Genomic DNA, 19,188 nt, shown 5'->3' with positions numbered 1-19,188 from the left:
AGTTAATCCAGAAACCTCTTGAAAGCTACCATTAAATCCATCGTGCACTTGAAGGTATGTCAGATAATCTTTGGTGATTATTTGGTGGAGAATGTGTGACAACTCATATACAATCCACCCTCCAACACTGGAAAAGGACATTTTGCCAAAAGAATGCATTTGATTTCTGCTTCTCATGGTATCATGACTCAGTTTCTTAAGAAGTGATCAGAATGCATTGTTCCAGCAGACAACTAAAACTGGAGCTGCAACGTTTCTCAGGGATCAGAGTAGCATTTCCGTGACAGATGGAAGATTTACCCCATGAACTTACTGAACCCAATTCCAATGCCCCAGTCTATGGTAAATGAAGCATTCAATTGCGCCAAATACGAGTTGACACATTTAATACCCTGGAATGTGCACCAGAAAGTGTCAATTCCAACTATATATGTTTCAGTTTCAAAGGAAAATTGTCAAGATGTGGACATAAAACAGTTTCCTTTTAGTTCAGAATGTAATTGACAGAAGATGCAATAAAGAGCAAATTGTACATAAGGTTCAGCAACGATTATTGGTCTGAATGCAACCGGATCAAAATCAGACAAATCTGAACAGTAATTTTCCCCTGTTTTGCTGAATAAAATAGAATGTTGCTCAACCTTTAACATAATTATTTCTCTATACTACAACATTTATCACCAGCTGGACAGACCTTTCTGCAATGTCGGGAACTCCCTTGTCGAGCACCATGGCAGAACTGATCAATTGGAAGGTGGGGGAGGGGGGTGGGTCTATAAGTACTCCCACTATAGCGAGCTTGATCACAAATCTGGTGCTGGATGACATAGGGGCTTGACATGATGAACCTTGGCCTTTGTGAAACAGAATTCTGCAAACACTGCGACTGTAGTAAAGACACAGAAAGATGCTGGAGGAACTCAGCCAGTTTCACAGCATCCATAGTAGGTGAAGGTATATTCAGGCCTGAGCCCTTCATCAAGGAATAAGAAAAGAACAGGAAAATGTCAGAATAAAGACAAGACTGGCTGGGGGAGGTCAGGCTGACAAAAGGTGTCAATTGGGTATGATAAGATGAAAGGCTTTGACTCTATGAAAGAAGACGGAGAAAAGGGGGGGGGGAGGGAGAAAGGGAGAGAGAGAGCTGGGGGAAAGGAGATGGGGAAGAAGTAGTAGCAGGTGGTTTTAACAGAACCTGGAGAAGTCGATATTAATGTCATCTGGTTGAAAGGTACCTAGGCAGAAAATAAGGCCTTTCACAAATCCAGACACACACAGTTGAAAATGCACTTACTCAAAAGTACAAAGTAGAACAATTTCTGCTCACACTTCGATATTTCCATACAATTGTTTGGATTTAAAACTCCTGATTTATTGGCAGGACGCTCATTTTTCATGGCACCATTTTTCAGTGAAAGGCTGTGGTGGAACACTATTACATGCATTGTACTGCTTTCCTCACCCGATACTGTAACTCCTCCCCCTCCAGGATATCTAATAAAGGCGGTATTGTAGTGGCCCGCAGCCATCGGCACAGGCCGACGTAGTAAACGCCATTTGAACACAGCAATCGAGTGGGCTGCACGAGGTGTCAGTGGCCTGTTCTCATAGGTCGCTGCAAAATGGGATCTGCCAGCCAATCACCGACGATGGATCACTATAGGGCCAATTGGCACCTAGGCAATACAAACCATACCCGTTGATGACACTGCAGCAAAACAGGCTGATCCCACCAATCAGCACTTGAAAGGGCATGGATTATGCCCATCGGTCACAAGGCAGCCAGGGTCTGCCTGACCATATAAAAGAAAGCAGCCAATTCATTAAAATCAGTGTCAACTGCACTCCTTGTTGTGTGTGTCTTACTTCCAAGCTGGAACCTCAAGACACACTACAGTGGTGACCCCGACTGGTCCAAACGGCATTTTTGGACCCAACGCTGGGTATCGAAATGGAACGCCAACCTTCAAACATTGCGATCTCCCTGAAGTTGCCGAGCTTATGGACGTTGCAGCCATGGGTGTTGTTCCAGCAAGCTGAGGCATAGTTCACCATTCACCGGATCTCCACGAGCTACTACCACGAAGTAAGCACTCTCGACCAGGACACTTCAGCAGCTCCTGTAGCAAGGGAAGTATGTGGCCATCAAGGAGCTACTAACCCACACTTTTGGGCTCTTGAGGTGCAGACTAACTGTTGTAAATGGATGTTTTGGGGGACAGAGCCCTTTCAGCCCTCATGAGCAACATGCTCGCTTTCACCAATGGCCACATCTCTTGTCCGCTGTTTCAGCAGATCTTTCTGGAGTGGCTGCCTGAAGACATCTGGCTGCTCATCGCAGAAGAAGATTTTGACAACTGCAGAAAAGTGGCTGCCCAAGCGGACGTGCTATTGGCGGTGAAGAGAGATGCCTGCACTATGGTGAAACAAGTGATGACACCTCAAGAACAGTGACCAGCCAGGAAGCCCATGACCCTCTAACCACTGAAGTGATGGACCCCAACGGTGAGCTGTACTGTTTTTATCATAAATGCTGGGGTTTAGAGGCCTGTCGATGCCACTCCACCGGAAAATGCCAGAGTCAGGCGTCATTTACGGTTGCCACTGCTGGCCTATGTCAAACCCTGCTTCATGTATGAGACTCCATATTAGGACATCAGTTTCTGGTTGACACTGGAGCTGAAGTGAATGACCTTCTCCCCTCCCCCTCCCCCTCCTGACATCCGCAGCTGAAGGATGGGCCAAGAACTAAGGGATGGCAATAACTCAACCAACACACCTTCAGCACCCGCACCATTCTCCTTTGTTTCGGCACATGCCATTTTACCTGGAGGTTCACTTTGACAGCCATTCGACAGCCACTCCTGGGGGCTGACTTCCTCCAAGTCAACTCTCTACTGGTGGACATTAAGGGGCGAAGGCGGGCACACTCAAGGACTTTCCAGTTCCTTTCACTTGGTGGCACTAGTCACTGCTGCTGACCATGTGTTTGCACACATTATTGCTGAGTTTCCTTCCTTTACAATGCTGTATTTCACCTCTACAACACCCAAACATGAGATGAGGTACCAGATCCTCACTCAGGAACCTCCCCTCTATGCCAGGGAATGCTGCCTGCCACCTGAGAAACTTAACCTGTCAAGGGAGGAATTCTGTAAAATGGAAGAGCTTGGCATTGTAAAACAGTCTGATGGTCTGAGGGCCTCACTACACCAAATGGTGCCCAAAGCATCAGGAGGGTGGAGGCCACATCGAGATTACCGAAGCCTCAATGAATCCACTAATCTGACAGGTATCTGGTCCCCCACATACAAGACTTCACCGCTAACCTTCAGGGGCCCTGGATATTCTCAAAAATTGACAATCTGGGGCCATCATCAAATCTCAGTCCACCTGGATGATATCCCCAAGACTGCTATTATCACTCCCTTTGGACTTTTTTAGTTCATCCGGAAGCCTTTCAGATTAAAAAATCCAGCTCAAACCTTCCAGAGGTTAATGGATGCAGTGGTCCGGGATCTCAAATTCATTTTCATCTATCTCGATGATATTCTGATAGCTAGCCATGACCACACCGAGCATACTATTCACTTAAGACTTTGTGCACTTGCCTGAGTGAGTATGGGTTGATCATTAACCTGGCAAAATGCCAGTTCAGCCATGAGACTATTGACTTCTGGGGCACTGGATTAATAAAGATGGGGCCAGGCTACTGCCCGAGAAGGTAAAGGCTATTCAGTCATTTCCTCAGCCAAATACAGTCAAGGGCCTACAAAAATTTGCCAATATAATTAATTTTTACTACCGATTGATACTGGCAGCAGCCCTCATCATGAGGCAATTATTCTCCCTCATTTCCAGTCACAAGGAAGACAATTATATGGACGAATGAGGCATCTGAAGCTTTTCAATCAGCTAAGGATGCTCTGGTCAACAAAACACTACTGATGCACCCTAGGCCTGATGCCCTGACATCCTCATAGTGGATACCTCTGATACAGTGGACGGGGGTATGCTTGAGCACCTGGTGTATGGACAATGGCAGCCACTAGCCTTTTTTAGCAAGCATCTCTGCCCACCAGAACTGAAGTACAGTGTGTTTGACTGCGAACTGTTGGCTCTGAACCTGGCAATGAAGCATGTTCGACATTTCCTAGAGGGCAGGAAATTCCAGATCTTCACCAACCATAAATCACTTATCTTTGCTTTCAGCAAAGATTCAGATCTATGGTCAGCCAGGCAATAGATACGGTTTTCTTATATATCAGAATTCACATTGTGGGAAAATCCAATGTGGTGGCTAATGCATTGTCCAAACCCACTATTTCCGCCATACATGCCCCGGCCCTAGGCATCGACCACATGGCTCTGGCAAAAACACAACAAATGGATCTCGACGTCCCCTCTTATTGGACTGCAGTAACCGACCTACAGCTGGAGGATGTCCCAATCAGTCCATGTTAAATAACTCTTTTGTGTGAGCCATGCCCAATCATTCCGGCAAATTGGAAAAGACAAATATTTAACACGGTCCACAATCTGGCACACCCCTCCATTAAGATCACTGTCGGAATGGTAGATGACTGATTCATCTGGCATGGCCTCCAAAATGAAGTCGACCAGTGGACAAGAACTTGCATACAATGTCAGTCTGCAAAAATCCAGACCCATGTTAAGGCCCCTCTCCAAACTTTCGAAGTTCCACGGCAAAGGTTCAGCCACATACATGTGGAAATTGTTGGCCCACTACTGGTGTCAAGGAGTGGCTGATACCTGCTCACGATTGTATACTGTTCAACCAGGTGGCCCGAAGCAGTCCCGTTACCTGAGGTATCCACTGAGATATGTGCTAGGGCCCTGCTAAACAAATGGGTGGCATGCTTTGGGGTCAAAGAACATCTTACCTCTGATAGGAGAGCTTAATTTACCTCCAGTTTATGGACAGCCTTGACCAATGCCCTGGGAACTCAACTCCACCAGATGACAGCATATCACCCACAAGCCAAGAAATTGGTGGAAGGTTCTATAGGCACCTCAAATCAGCCCTCATGGCCCACCTGGACAAATGAACTGCAGTGGATCCTCCTGGGCATTCGAACTGCACCCAAGGAAAATTTTAATGCATCTGCAGCCTTAGTCATCCAGGCAAATTCTTGGCTAGTACCACAGAAAACCCACCAGACACCACCTTATCCAGACTGTGTGAATGCTTGCGACCGCTTGCCCCAACACTTCCCAAAGCGCATGGCCCTGCCCGATCTATAGTCCCCAAAGACCTCAAGAAATATAAATATATTTTTGTGAGGTGTCACTCACTGGTCACCGCTCCAAAGACAGTACGAGTGGCCATATCACATCTTCCGACACAATGGGTCCACCTGTGTTCTGGACATTGGCAGCAGGGAAGAGACTTTCATGATTGACCGGCTCAAACCAGCACATTTGGACAGCAGTCAACCAATCACACTCCTAATCCCTCGCCGTAGGGGCAGGCCTCCCAAAGATATTAACACCTCTCGATCGCCAGTTCTGGGGGGGGTGGGGATTGTATAGTGGCTCACATCTATCGCCGCAGGCTGACACAAAAGAAGCCGTTTGAACACAGCAATCGAGTGGTCTGCACGAGGCATCAGCAGCCCATTCCCATAGGCTGCTGTAAATTGGTTCTGCCAGTCGCACTCAAAAGGGCCAATCAGCACCCAGAGCTGCACAAACCTCACCCATTAAAGATGCTACAGCAAAACAGGCCCATCCCACCAATCAGCGCTTTCAGGGCATGGGTTACTCCCGTCAGTGACATGGCAGCCGGGGTCTGCCTAACCGTATAAAAGAGAGCAGCCAATTCATTAAATCAGTGTTAACTGCAGTCCTTGTTGTATATGTCTTATTTCTGAGTTAGAACCTCGAGACATGCCACAGTATCACCCAGTCCCTCTCTCTCGGTACTGCCTTGGAATCGGGCCAACAGCATGTAAGCTATGACTGTGTTTATATACCCTCGTGCCATGGACAAGGCTATTCAAGCGGAGAAGATGGACACTGATTCCCAAGGATCCAGAGGCCTCCATAAAATGTGATCAGTTGCTGCACTGCCTGAACACCGAAATGAGGTGGGAAGACGTCGATAAGGGAGACTTACTGTTTGCAAAGGTCAGCCACTGCATCTTCCAGATAATTAGAGACTGTGAGACTTATTCAGCCATTATGGGGCTCCTCCAAAAGCAGTACCTAAACCAGGTACCTCCTGGGCAGCCGTTGATATGCAGCTGGTAGTTTGCTGTCTAATACATTTGACCCTTGTGGGAGCTGGAGAGAGCTTGTGGCTGCATCAATGTTACGGCAGCTGACTACCAGGAGGAACTGATCAGGGACGCTCGTGTGGCCGGTCTCAGGTCTGATCATAACAGACAAAGGCTCCTGGAGAAGAGCGATTGGACCCTGCAGGACATAGCTAATCTAGTGGGGAGTTCGGGTGCTGCCCATCTTGGGACATGAGGTCACAAACAGCAGTCACTATCGCTGAGCACCTGAAGTGCTATTACTGCAGCCAGACAAAGCACCTGTGTAAGAATTGTCCTGCCAGAAGCGCGACCGGTTCCAGCTGCGGAAGAAAAGAACACTATGCAAGGGTATGTAGGTCCAGACCTTCCCCTTGCTGTGTTGCATGCGAACAGCGACTGTCGCCATCTTGGACCGCATCACTTCCAGCCCCACTTTCAGTCACAGAAAACAGCATGGCGGGGGCCTGAGCAAGACGGCCAGGGTCGATGTCACTTCTGGCTTCACCTCCGGCAGTGACTGCATGTGAACCATAGGGGCAGCCATCTTTGGGGCAGACATCTTGGAGGCCTCCACTGTGCACATACAGTAATAGCAAGTTAGAACAACAAACTGGTGCTGGCAATCTATCGTGCTGGATCAGAGCAGCCCTCATCAATTAGCAATGTCTACCTTGGACATTGAGGTAAATGGCTGCATTATAAACTGCTTGTTTGACATGGGAAGCACTGAAAACTTCATACACCCAGGTACTGTACAGCAGTGCTCCCTCACAGTAACCCCAGTCCAGTGTAAAATCTCATTGGCCTCCAAGTCCCACTTGACTGAAATCTGAGGGAACTACAGAGTAACGCTAACTGTGGGTGATATCAAGTACAGGAATTTTAAATTGCTCGTGATGCCACAACTCTGTGCACTGGTTATACTGGGGCTTGACTTCCAATGCCAGTTTAAAAGTGTTCTGATGGAATATGAAGGGGCCCACCCCTCCTCACAGTCTGTAATAATCATCTGCCAAACTCGCCCATCTCCCTGAACACTGCACAATGCTCATGATCTGAGGTCTGTCTACCCTCCAGGTCCCACCACCCACCCTGCTCAAAAACCTCACTCCCAACTGTAAGCCAGGGGCAACTAAGAGCAAGCGATATAGTCCTGGGGACAGAGCTTTTATCAAGGCTGAGGTTAAGCATCTCCTGACAGAGGGCATCATAGTGTCCAGCAACAGACCTTGGATATGTAGGTGGTGGTGGTAGAGAGGAGAGAAGCACAGGAATGCCATAAACTACAGCCAGACCATCAACCGATTCACCCTTTTGGACACTTACCCCCTCCCCTGCATGGTGAACGAGATTGCCCAATATCTGTTCTTCTCCACCAATGACCTCAAGTCAGCCTATCACCAGCTCCCTATCTGCCCGGAGGACAGCCCATACACGGCGTTCGAGGCAGAAAACCGCCTCTACCATTTTCACAGGATTTCCTTTGGAGTCGTGAACAGAGTTCCGGTCTTCCAGAGGGAGATGGACCAAATAAATGGTGGATGACCACCAACTGAAAGCCACGTTCCCCTACCTGGATCATCAGTGGCCATGACCTGCAGGACCATGACGCGAACCGGCAAAAATTTCTCCAGACAGCAAAAGCCCTAAATCTCACATATAACCAGAAGAAATGCATGTTCCACACTTCGCGTCTGTTTGTACTTGGGTGCGTGGTATTAAATGGAGTTATTGGACCTGACTTTGAGCACATGTGGCCCCTGCTGGAACTCCTACTGCCCTAAAACATCAAGGCCCCAAATAGGTGCCTGGGGTTCTTTTCATACTATGCACAGTAGGTCCCAAGTTATGCAGACAAAGCCCACCCCCAATAAAAACTACTAGTTTTCCCCTGTCAGCTGAAGCCCAAGTGGCCTTCACCTGCATCAAAGGCAACATTGCCAAAGTGGCAATGCGTTCCATAGACAAATCTATCCCATTCTAGGTGGAGAGCGATGCATCTGACTTCACCGTGGCTGCCTTGCGGAACCAGGCGGGCAGGCTGGTGGCATTTTGCTCACGTACACTCCAGGGCCATGAACTCCAGCACTCAGCCATTGAGAAAGAGGTCCAGGCTATAGTAGAAGCTGTGAACTAATTGGGGCATTACCTAGCAAGCAAACGTTCACCCTGCTGACTGACCAATATGCAGTCACATTTATGTTTAATAACAAACAGCGAAGAAAAATCAAGAACGACAAGATCCTGAGGTGGAGAATTGAACTGTCCACCTAAAACTACGAGATCTTGTACCGGTCTGGGAAGCTCAATGAGCCTCCCGATGCCCTGTCCTGGGGTATCTGCGCCAATGTGCATGGAGAACATCTCCTAGCCCAACACAACAGCTTCTCCCACTATGGGGTCACCAGGCTCCTTAACTTTGTGAGAGCCCGCAACCTCCTGTACTCAGTTGAGGACGTCAGGGAGCTGACCTGCAGCTGCCCGGTCTGCGCGCAGAGTGCAAACCCCCATTTCTATCAGCCTTAAAAGAAGGGGGAATGTGGTGGAAGACTATTATAGTCATTGCACTGGTTGGCTCGCCGCTGTTACTGTAACTGCTCCCCTCCGGGATTCCTAATAAAGGCGGTATTGCCCAATCCCCTCCTTCAGTACTTCCTTGGAATCGAGCTAACAGCATATAAGATATGACTAAGTTTATAGTGATTAAAGGCTATTAATCTTGACTTCTGGTCTGTCGGATCTAATTGATAGTGCTACAAGTGCATTTTTAGGAGATTGGAAGGATCAGTCTCAACTGTCATCAGTGATCTCCTGCAACTCCATGATGGCCAAGTTTTTTAGTCACTCGGTTTCCAGGCCTATGGATTATTCGATGCTGGTGCTGTTACTTTTTCATCATGTCTCATAGTCAGCTACACTCTAGTCAGGGAGAGGAGACAGCCCACATGAGCAAGTAGAGTGAGAAAGGGGATTTGAACACAAAATGTAGGCATTCAGTGACCACCTCATGGCCTTTGAGGATTGCCTGGTAACCTTCTGCCAGAAGGAAGTGGCTGAAGACCTGGAGCACCTCAATGCAGAAAGAACATGCTTCCTGCAGATTCTCCTTTTCATCAGCCAGTTCAAGACTTTGAGCCATGGGAGAATGGCCTTGTTAAACTGTACCTTGAGTGATGTATCCATGGTTGGGAATAGTACCTGCAAGAGTGCATATTGCACAGGATCACCAGCAAGAGACCGAGGCTATAAAGATTAATTATGAAACTTATTGGCAGATAATCTAACTTGGTGGGGTTAGGGTGGGATAGACTGGTGGGAGCTAATGGTGATGAAGAAATTATCTCTGCTCTTGGGTGAGTCCAGAACAATAGAGCTGGGGCATTCTTCACAATGCGGGTAATGGAATTTGATATCTCTCATGCTCAAACTTGCCAGAGGCTTGGTTAATTGATCTTCTCATACCCAACCCAGATCCACACAAAGGATATTTTGCAGGGCAGATTTCTACAGTTAAGAGGATGGTCTGTTCATTATATTTATTGGTCCCAGGTTGATAGCCATTCAATGTAAGTGAGCCTAATTATGACAATTAGAGGCATTCATATCAAAGGAAAACGCAGACAAATCATGGCATGAAAAAATGAACTAAGCAAGGGATTTATTTTAGGCCAAAGAATTATTTGTATGAAAGCTTGAAAATAAATAGGAAGAGGAAGATGGAATGACATAGAGAGAAGGATGGGAATAAAACAGAGCAAATACAAGGGACAGGGACAGCAATATGGTGAAAATATGAGAGAGAGTGATAGAAAGGAACATGGGGAGAATACTAGAAAGAAGCAAAAATAAACTGCTTGGGGAACTCATTGGTTCAAGTAGAGGCAAAGGAATGACTGACATTTAGGAATGAGATCCTGGATCAGTCCTGATCCTCCGACCTGCTGAGTTCTTCCAGTAGTTTGCTTTTGCTTCAGATTACAAAATCTGCAGATCTTGTGTCCACACAAAGGGCAGAGACACAAAAATGGGGGACAGACAGGGAAACATCAGGGAGAGAGACAGAGAGGGACATGGTTAAAACACAGGGAAGTGGGCAGACAGGAACATGGTGCATGCATAATAGATTCTGTATATCAAGCACATGTCTGAAAATATTCCTGGATAAAAATTGGCTGCCACATGTCGTGTGTTATGCCAGAGACTACACGTGTATGGCCTGAGGTTGTAAAAGCTGCTGCAAGTGAAAGCATTTTTCTTTTTATTGTTTTCATTTATAGATAATTGGACCTGTCACTGGAAAATCAAGAGCTGTTATTGCCTAAAAGATAGGTTGATGCATCTGAAGGGCTGGGGAAATGAGAAACTCAAATAAAATTTAGGGTATTTGTGCAAAGATGTTAAGTGTGATTTACTGAGGATATTTAGTGTTGGAGGTAATGGATGTCATCAAATGCGCCTGAAAAACATCTGATAATATCCAAAAATAGATTTGAGATAAATAGAAAAACTGACCAAGAAAAAAATGTTTTAATGCATTTTAAAATGCATTTATTGAAGTTGTTTATTTAAATCCATTGCATCAAAAATGATAGCCTCTATGAAAATATTTTATTAATGGGAAACAGTATCAAACATTAAATATTTGCTGGCAGAATTAGCTAACAGTGGCTGAGTTTAGTAATTTTTTTCCTCCTGCTTTCCATTGGCTATTTTGTTCACTCATTTTAATGTTTTGCATTGACATCATAACTTATCATTTTATTAATGTTGCTTATTTTGTAAAACAATTGAATTGTTGCAATAACCAACCTAAAAAGAAACATAAATGCAGTACCTGCTGTTCCCTTCTCACCCTTTTCACCTGGTCGTCCATCTCTCCCGTCTCTGCCGGGAAGGCCAATTCGCCCATGTGGCCCTGGAGTTCCATTTGGCCCCTGTGGCCCTGGCAGTCCAGGTAAGCCAGGAGCACTACATACTAATTTGGGAAAGTTACTGGTATATCTCCGCTCTCCTTTGAGTTTAATCAGAAGGGATTGGCCAGTTATACAGTGCACAAGGACAGCCAGGTAAAGCACGGCTAGCATCTTGCAATCTACAAGAAAGTAATAAAAGCAATCAATATGTTGCTTTAAATATCACACAATGGTAATGCATCTTTATTGAAATCATATATACACAAGATGAAATACAGCTCCCACTGAAGCCACTGTGATAGATATGACTTAAGTGCTGAAGTGATATCACAAGTAAAAAGTCAAAGAAAGACATGAATAAAATTATGAAGAGCATCTCTGAATAGTTACTTTCCATTAAATCCAATCAAAAATGTAGTCACTATCAACAAATTTTGACTGAAGAGTTTTTAAAAATCCAATGCTGAGTGTAAAACTGTATCAATAAGATGGAAGGAATGCAAAGAAGATGTACTAGAATGTTGCCTGGACTTCAGGAAATGAACTGTGGTCAACCACTGTTTGTACATTTAACTGTCTGGGCACACCCACTGGCCCATTAACCTGCAACACCTCCCACAGACTCCTGAATAATGGTGACTGTTCCACAACACCCTCCCCAGTTCAGGGCAGTTGACTAGCATGGATGGTACATCATGAGTTACAGGGAAATGTTAAAAAGTTTAGGACTTTACTCCCTGGAGCATAGAAGAATGAGGGAAGATTTGAAAGATGTATTTAAAATTATGAGGGGGATAGACAATGTAGATCAGCTTTTTCCACTGACGGTAGGTGAGATACAAACCAGAGGACATGGGATAAGAGTGAAAGGAGTAATGTTGAGGGGAACCTCTTCACACAAAGTGAAGTGGGGTGTGGAATGTGATTCCAGCTGAAGTGGTGTATGCAGGGTCAATTTTAACATTTGAGAATTTGGACAGGTACATGGATGGGAGAGGTATAGGGACAGGTCAGTGCGACTAGGCAAACAAAATGGTTTGGCACAGACTAGAAGTGCTGAAGAGGCCTGTTTCTGTGCTATAATGTTCTATGTAAATATTAATAATTTTCATCAAGAATAGGTTACATGTCTCAGGAAATTGAAATCTTGTGTCTAAGTCTTCCTAACCTGGCAAATGTAGAAATCTTACTTTGCTTTCTTTTATACCTCCCATGGAAGAGATTATTGAGAAAGGAACCACACACTGGATGTGCATGAATACTAAAAATAAATCCTTAAATTTTTCATTCCTATCCATTTCAGGCATTGGCTAAAAGAGGGAGAGCCAGGGAGTTTCAGATTCATATCCTTCATAAACTATATTCTATTTAATCAACTCCCCTTTTGTTTTGAGGCTGAAGACACCTATGGGAATCAAATATTTGTTATTGGTCTTTAACTGGCATAATTCAAGTGTGCAGTGGATCTTTGGACATTGTACATTGGCCTAGATGTTGCCTGGGACCACAAACATGGACCTCTGAGCATTTTAGTGCCAACATATTTTGGGTCTCTTGTATAAACAGAGTCAAAAACTTATTGGCTGCCCCTCTGCCAGCCATTTCCCATGGAACTCACTGGTAAACCTTATGAAGATTTACCAGCATTCTCCATGCAATAAAAGCAGCACTTTCGGCTGTAATGTCTGAGGGACGGAGGAAGTTTACATCTGTTCAATAGGTAGGCTGAACCCCCTTCACCCCCCTCACTGAGTGAATTTATGACTGTTGGACTGTGCCCCCCCCCTCCCACCAGTTACCCTAGTGCTGCCCTCTAACACTCTTTCTGGCACTGACCCTGCATAGGCCTTCTTCACTATCCTATCAACCTGTGCGGCATCTTTGAGGGATGTATGGATTTGGACCCTGAAAAATTCATAGAAACTGTGCATATCTAAAGTGCAACAGGAATTCCTTATAGTTGCACTAAGCTCTTTGCCTAACTTTCACGTATGTAAGAATGGGAACAACTATTTTATTGGAATGATTGCCTTACCTGTGAGCCATGCACAATTTTACTTACAAGGACTCTCCTTACCCAATTAATCTCTTAAACGATGCAATTCATCACTGTTAATACATTAAAAAAATTTAAAAATCCTTTTCTCTCAGCTCAGAAATGTTATTAAGCAAAATGTAACCTAAAGACTGACTCGTATATTGGGTTTTTAAGGATCTGCAATCAATCTTAAGGACACCTAATGTTTGAGCCCAAGCTTATTAAGATTGCTCATCATCTCAATCATCAGAGAAGGACTCCAAGATCGAATTAAGACTCATTCTATAGACAGACAGAATATTGTGAAGAGGCCACCTGCAGTAATGCCATATGTGACATAAAATGCAAATAATGACAGTGAAACAATTCCCATCTAAAACTTACACACAAGTGACCGCAGGATCCATCCCATAAAACAATATGCTGACATCAACTTGTTCAAATATCTTCGCTGTCACTATTGTAGACATCCAAACAGCAAGCTGAGTCTTTAATGAAGGTAGTGAGCCATGAGGACAATCACACATACAGAATTATTTTACAAGAAGTGTGACAGAGTACTTTGGCTTGGGAGGAATTATTAGAGCAGCTTGCACACACATTTCAAAACAGAAAATTTTTGCAGGACTTTTGCAGGGTGCTTTTTGCAGAAGAGCAACGAAGTAGCAACGGCAGCAGCTTACCTGGGAGAACATGTGATCTTTGCAGGCAAGGGACAGAACAGCTCTTGGGGAGTGAGAGAGAAAGAGTCACAGAAATCAGTTCCAGAGGGACAAGCTGGCAAACTTAGGAAGGCTGCCTGGTCAAAGGAGAAGACTGGCCGTCTGAAAGGTGACCTGAAAGAAAGAGGATCATCTGAAGAAACCTGAAGGGGGCAAGTTTCATCGGCAAGACTGATTGAGAAGGAATCAGTTGCAGATGTCGTGGAAAAGGAATCTCTCTCTGAAAACCAGCAAGAACCCTCCTGAGTGGGAACCATTTGCCTGTTAAGCACCAAAGACTTTGTTAATGTTAACTTCTGTGCACAGTACAAGAATTGCCTGCAACCCGTGAGATTGGACTGTGATCCAAAGAACTTTTCTCATCTTAAATACACATTACACACACCTGCACTTAGTATTAGAAGGTAGATTAAGTAAGTAGGTTAAATAATAAATGAAAGTTTAATTCTGTTTTCTTGTTCAACTGAGATAGTTGTGGCAGGGTCCCTTCTGTCTTTTAAGAGAAAGTTGGATGTGTACCTGGAGGTGAGGGGATTGGAGGGTTATTGGCGGTGAGCGGGAGGTTTGAGCTAGTGGAGTTGTTCTAGTGAACTGGTGCGGACTCGAAAGGCCAACATGGCCTGTTTGCACTCCGTAAATGGTTATATGGTTAAATATAAGTAAAAACTACTTCTGTTTAAGTAACCCTGTGTTTTGGTGCATATCTATTGCTGCTAGTTTTTGGGGTCCTCTGAACTCCGTAACAGAAGAAAGTCTCCTTAAGTTGCTTCACAGAAGTGTGACCAGACTTGTCAAGCATTTGGATACCAGAATATGTGAGCAAACGTATTTGCAAAGAAAGAGAGGGTGGAAAAACAGGTGTTTTAGAGATGGAATCCCAAAGCTGATGGCATAGCCACCAGCTGAATGGAATGAAAAATACAGTGTTGGAAGAGTGAATTATTCCTGGAGATTAGTCATGTTAAAAGAGCCGACTGAGATGAGTATCAATAGAAGACATGGAGAACTTTGAAAGAAAGAATGAGAATTTTAAACTTTAATGATGTAGTCTGGAACTCTATGCAAGTTATTGAGCAGAGAGCAATGAATAGTTTGCTACTCTATGTAGGAGAATGGATGAATAAATTCACTTTTTTCCCCAGTTGGAGATGCAGCAAGACTTTCAGTCAGCAAAGATGATGACATACACCTTGACAAACAGGTAAATTTATAGATGGCTTTGCAGCTGATTCCTGGTGAATGACGCGCTCGTGCATGTATTACAAAAGAGCACCTCAGCTCAACTACTTTCTAAATGTAGCCCTTGACCAAAGAACTGCTCCCCCATAAGCTTGGAAGAAGCTTGTGAAACAAATTTTATTGCCATTACAGACCAGATCGCTGTTAAATCTGTGTCTCATCACATAGACACATCTATCTACGAGAGGTAGTGTGCCTCTTATATCCTTGATGCTTGTGGTCCCTCTCCTAGAGATCTTGTGCACAATAAGATAACTATTAATGGCCTCTTCCATATTCCAGGAACACAATTCCACTACATTATAAATACTTGCCAAGGCCTACTAAAATGTAGTCACTTCAATTTCAAGTGCAAGGTGTGTCCTTTTCTTTGTAATACTTAACTTAATCATTTGTCTGGGAGCTAAGGCAGTGTTTTTTTTACTTAGTTCATCATGGAACTCTGCCAATGGTTTCAAAATTGCCTTTAATGAACCCTAAGACGGAAATCATTTTCGGACATTCGGTTTATGTAGGAAAAGAACCTCACTGTGGCACTAGTAGTGAATGAAAACAATGTTACTATCATCTGCCAGCTTTGCCCCAGTTTGGTCTCATTTACTTATTTCTAAATCTGTTCTATGGAGGAAAATAAACTTTCATAAACTCAGATCTATTTCAGAAACTCCACTGAAATTTTGAGAGGAAAAAAATGGAAATAATTCAGTGGCACCAAATGTGTGGAAGAAAATACAAATTTTCCCCTTTTGGGCTTTATTCTTTTCCATGCATCTTGATTTACTAAGCGGCACACAAGTTTTACTTTCTTAATTTGCATCTGATGACGAGATTCAATCTGAATCATTGACAATTCCTCCCTTTCCCGTCCCCCCCTCCCCCTCCCCCTCCCCCTCCCCCTCCCCCTCCCACCCTCCCCCTCTCCCCAATTGATGCTGCTTGCCCATGGAGTTCCTCCTGCACATTGTTTTTGGCTCCCAGTCCGACACAGTTGTGGAAAATCTTCTCAGTGATATTGTCTCATGCTGCTTGGTCTTGCCAATAGAAGGGCAGTCCTTATAATATTAAGTTAGGTCTGAGTACATTCTCTGGGGGGTGGGGGGAATCTTGTGGATATTTTCTAATCTTAAAACTCATTGAGAAACTGGACTTTTTACCATAGTTATCATTCGGGAAATGGGATTCTGCGTGTGGCTGTTAACATCTCTCTGCAGAGGCTAACATCAGACTAGTAGCCCAGCATCAACAACGGTCATTTCCAGCAACACCATCTGTGTAACAATGTGCACTGTGTAATACTCTTAACCCGCACATACAGAAACATTAGAACATATGACAGAAAGGGGAAGATGGAATCTCAGGGAACAAATTATTACAAATTGTAATCCTTCTGATTAAATTAAGGAAAAGCAAGAAACTTCCAAAAGTAATTTTGATTCAAATCTTTTGTTAATTCCTGAACTTTCCTATGCTCACTGCAAACATCAAACATCCAGCTTCTGACCTGAGCTGGAGAGGGTGATCAAAATTAAGTTCCTGGGCTTCACTATCTCAAATGACCTTTCCTGGACTCAACACACTAATAGCATCATGAAGAAAGCATATCAGCTCTCTACTTCCTCCGATGTTTGAGGAGGTTTGGCATGACATAGAAACTCTGTTAGAGTTCAAAAATGTGAGGTGGAAATGTGCTGACTGGCTTCATCACAGTCTGGCATGGGAACACCAATACCCCTGAGCGTAAAGCTCTGCAAAAGGCAGTGGACCCAGCACAGGCAAATCCCTTCCCACCATCGACAGGGAACGCTGCCATCGGAGAGCAGCAGCAATCATCAAGGATCCACGCACTCTGTTCTCACTGCTACCATCAGGAAAAAAGGTATAGGTGCCACAAGACTTGCACTACCAGTTTCAGGAACAGCTGCCACCCCTCCATCGTCAGACTCTTCAACAACAAACAAACTCTTACTTTTGCACTTTATTGATTTTTTTTTCTTGTAGTCTCTCTGTATTACACAGTTTGTTAACATTTCATTATCTATGTACAGTCCTTTATTTGTTTTCATGTTTTCCCAATAGTTAATTTGTATTTTTGTAAATTTTCAGATAGAAGTAACAAACTCCACATGATTCATGTGGAAACTGTACATGGCCCAGTTAAAAATTGTTCATTGTCCATGTGGAAATTGCATGCTGTACATTTGGAAACTATACAAGATCCACAGGGAAAAAGCAAACATATGGAATGGCTTAAACAGGCTTTCTTATTTTGGATTTTGTATTCTTGTAAACTTCCATTTATATTTCTCATATATGCTTTATTAAAAACCATTATTTCCTTCATGGAAAAGTAGGTAACTGTGCAGAGTCAACACCCTTTGACTGTCTTGTTGCCTACCTGACAATATTGTATTGCGCTTGAAGGACCATCTATCCAATTTGATTATTTAAACCATGATTAGTTATTATATATCTCTCTCTGTGCCATTATCAATCTGTCAAAGGCATAATGTTGGTTTTCCATTAAATTTAGATTTTAATGGCCAAAGTTATGCCTTTAGAACATTGCATTTTGAGTTAATTATATGCTATTTCAGGGAATCATTGGGATATTAATGATCAATTGTAGGAAAAGATGGTTTGGATGGATTGGATAATTTCGAACATTGACAATTAACAAACTTTTCATATTTATTTTCTGACAGTTAAATTCACAAATCTGAATACCTCATGGAATATGGGAGCCCGACCTATCCCAAATGCTTCTCTATAATGCTTGCACTTGAAATTGAAGTGACTACATTTTATTCGCAGAGAGCAACAAATAGAATGAACATGCAACTTCTTGAGGATTTCTGGTTTTCACATAGTGTAGAGTGCCATCAACCAGATGCAAGTCACTTTGAAGGTATGACTCGAGAAGGGACAGTACTTAATCTTAGAGAATGTTGCTGGACAAGTCATTGAAGTGTCAGTGGGAGAGCATTTTGAAGTTAATAACTGTGATTCTGTAAACTTTAAGAGAGTTATGGAAGATAGGCTAGAAATAAATGTCCAAATTGGGGAAAGGCCAATTTCTATATCATAAGGAAAAATCTGCCAAAGCACTTTGGGACTGATTTCCTGCAGGTCTTCTTCTTTCTCCTGTCATCCAGGAGGTCAACCCTTGCCACCTACAATATTGTAAGCAGGTGAGGTGAGGAAGAAGAAGAAAAGACAGAACTACAAGAAAGAAGGAAGCAGCTTGTATAACGTGTTTCCACAAAGAACAATTTGTATGGATGCGCTACCAGCATGTGTACACCTTCTCAATTATCATACAGCAACAATCCTGCACTTTAATTCTGCCCACAGCTATTGGTATCCATCGTTGAAACTGCCTGATCAAGTAAACACAAAACAAAAAAAAAACAAAATAAATTTATGTCAAAACATCCCCACTCCCTCAGAAACATCCTTACACATTCCCTTATTGCATTCCTGTCTGCCTATCTGAGCACCATGCCTCCCCATGAGCTGGAGTAATATCAAAGGAAGGCACTGGTTTGTCAGGAGAGAAAAATGCTGATGGTCTTGGAGGATAATCTTGACACATTCACCTAGGCCTAAAATTCTCAGCTTTGGCTTGCCGCCTCTCCCACTGTAGGGCAGCAAACATGGGCACTGATGGGGCAATGGTGATGAGCCTGCCAGAGACAACTGATATAGCATACCACTAACTTCACTGGGGTAAGCATCAATTAACCTCATAATAAGTTGTATTTGATTGTGTGCCATTATACCCTCCAGCATCTAACACCATGATTGCAGCTGCTTGAGCTTTCCAACAGAACATATAGGAGTGGGTGACCTCTGATGGTGTTGCATAGGAAACCCATGAGATGTCATCTTGAAATGATCCTGCCTATAACTTCCATGCTGACAAAGATGAACTCTATACTCAGTGCTATCCTTGTCAAGGTTAAAGTTTGGCTCTCCCATGCTTTGCAATATTAACT

The 19,188-nt window shown here is 43.8% G+C and overlaps 1 protein-coding gene across 2 annotated transcripts in view; it reads right to left on the bottom strand.

Annotated features, from left to right (window-relative positions):
- Positions 1–19,188, bottom strand: part of LOC138756324 (complement C1q tumor necrosis factor-related protein 7) — a 96,148-nt gene that overhangs the window by 23,733 nt on the left and 53,227 nt on the right. For both annotated transcript variants that reach the window (XM_069922853.1, XM_069922854.1), the window contains one exon: positions 11,116–11,373. In XM_069922853.1, the coding sequence (XP_069778954.1) occupies positions 11,116–11,365 (250 nt within the window). In that variant the 5' untranslated portion in view covers positions 11,366–11,373. The remainder of the gene's footprint in view (positions 1–11,115; positions 11,374–19,188) is intronic.

Source organism: Narcine bancroftii, chromosome 3, assembly GCF_036971445.1.
Source record: "Narcine bancroftii isolate sNarBan1 chromosome 3, sNarBan1.hap1, whole genome shotgun sequence".
In the NCBI taxonomy this organism is placed as follows: Eukaryota; Metazoa; Chordata; class Chondrichthyes; order Torpediniformes; family Narcinidae; genus Narcine; species Narcine bancroftii.
Note: the sequence above shows the minus strand (reverse complement) of the source record. Positions and strands in the feature narration are given on the sequence as shown.